The 980-nt window shown below is 74.5% G+C and overlaps 1 protein-coding gene across 1 annotated transcript in view; it reads right to left on the reverse strand.

The window, feature by feature from the left end:
* Positions 1–980, reverse strand: part of MNEG_0256 (hypothetical protein) — a gene marked incomplete at both ends in the record, with an annotated part of 5,033 nt that overhangs the window by 765 nt on the left and 3,288 nt on the right. Inside the window, one exon of the mRNA XM_014051258.1 lies at positions 97–880. Within this exon, the coding sequence (XP_013906712.1) occupies positions 97–880 (784 nt within the window). The remainder of the gene's footprint in view (positions 1–96; positions 881–980) is intronic.

Here is a 980-nt window from a genome sequence, read left to right on the forward strand (position 1 = left end):
GACCCCAGCCACGACCGCCGCAGCTTCTGCTGTCTCGCAGGCCCCAGCCCCGACCCCAGCCCTCCCCTTCCCCATTAACAGCAGCTCTTCGCCCACAGCCGCGTTGCCCTGAACCTCCTCCTCCTTCCCCTCCTCCTCGTCCGCCTCGCCCAACACTACCGGGGCCGCCACGGCGGATGATCCGCCACCGGCCGCCGCGCCGGCGTCGCACATGCCAAACGCCCTCAGCAGCGCGGCCGCCTTGAGCCGCATCTCATCGTACTCCGCCGCCGGCTCGCTCTGCACGACCACCGCCCCGCCCGCCCCGATGCGCGCGAGGCCGTGCGCAAAGACGGCGGTGCGGATCACGATGTTCAGGTCAAACGTGCCGTTGACCGAGAAGAAGCCGAGGGAGCCCGAGTACACGCCGCGCGGCGCGCCCTCCAGATCGTCCAGGATGGCCATGCTGCGCACCTTGGGCGCCCCAGTCATGCTGCCGCCCGGGAATGCGGCGCGCGCGGCGGCGACGGCGCCGACGCCGGCACGGCGGAGGCCGCGGACCGTGGAGACGAGCTGGTGGACTGTGGCGTAGGACTCGAGCTCGATCAGGCCCGGGACGTGCACGCTGCCGGGCTCGCACACGCGGCCGAGGTCGTTGCGCAAGAGGTCGACGATCATGAGGTTCTCCGCCCGCTCCTTCTCGCACCCCGCCAGCGCCGCCGCGAGCGCGGCGTCGGCGGCGGGGTCGTCGGGGCGCCGCGGGGCGGTGCCCTTGATGGGGCGCGCCTCGAGCAGGCCGCCGCGGCCGCCGCGCAGGAAGCGCTCCGGGGAGGAGCAGCAGACGGTGACGTCATCGCCGCCGCCGCCGCCGCCGCCGCTGCTGCTGCCGCCGTCCACGCAGCTCCCGAAGCGGAGCCAGGCGGCGTAGGGCGCGGGGTTGACGGCGCGCAGGGTGGTGTAGAAGTGCCAGGGGTCCGGCGGCGCGGGGCGCGTTATGGCGG

The sequence above is a fragment of the Monoraphidium neglectum genome, assembly GCF_000611645.1.
Source record: "Monoraphidium neglectum strain SAG 48.87 unplaced genomic scaffold scaffold00018, whole genome shotgun sequence".
NCBI classification, from domain to species: Eukaryota; Viridiplantae; Chlorophyta; class Chlorophyceae; order Sphaeropleales; family Selenastraceae; genus Monoraphidium; species Monoraphidium neglectum.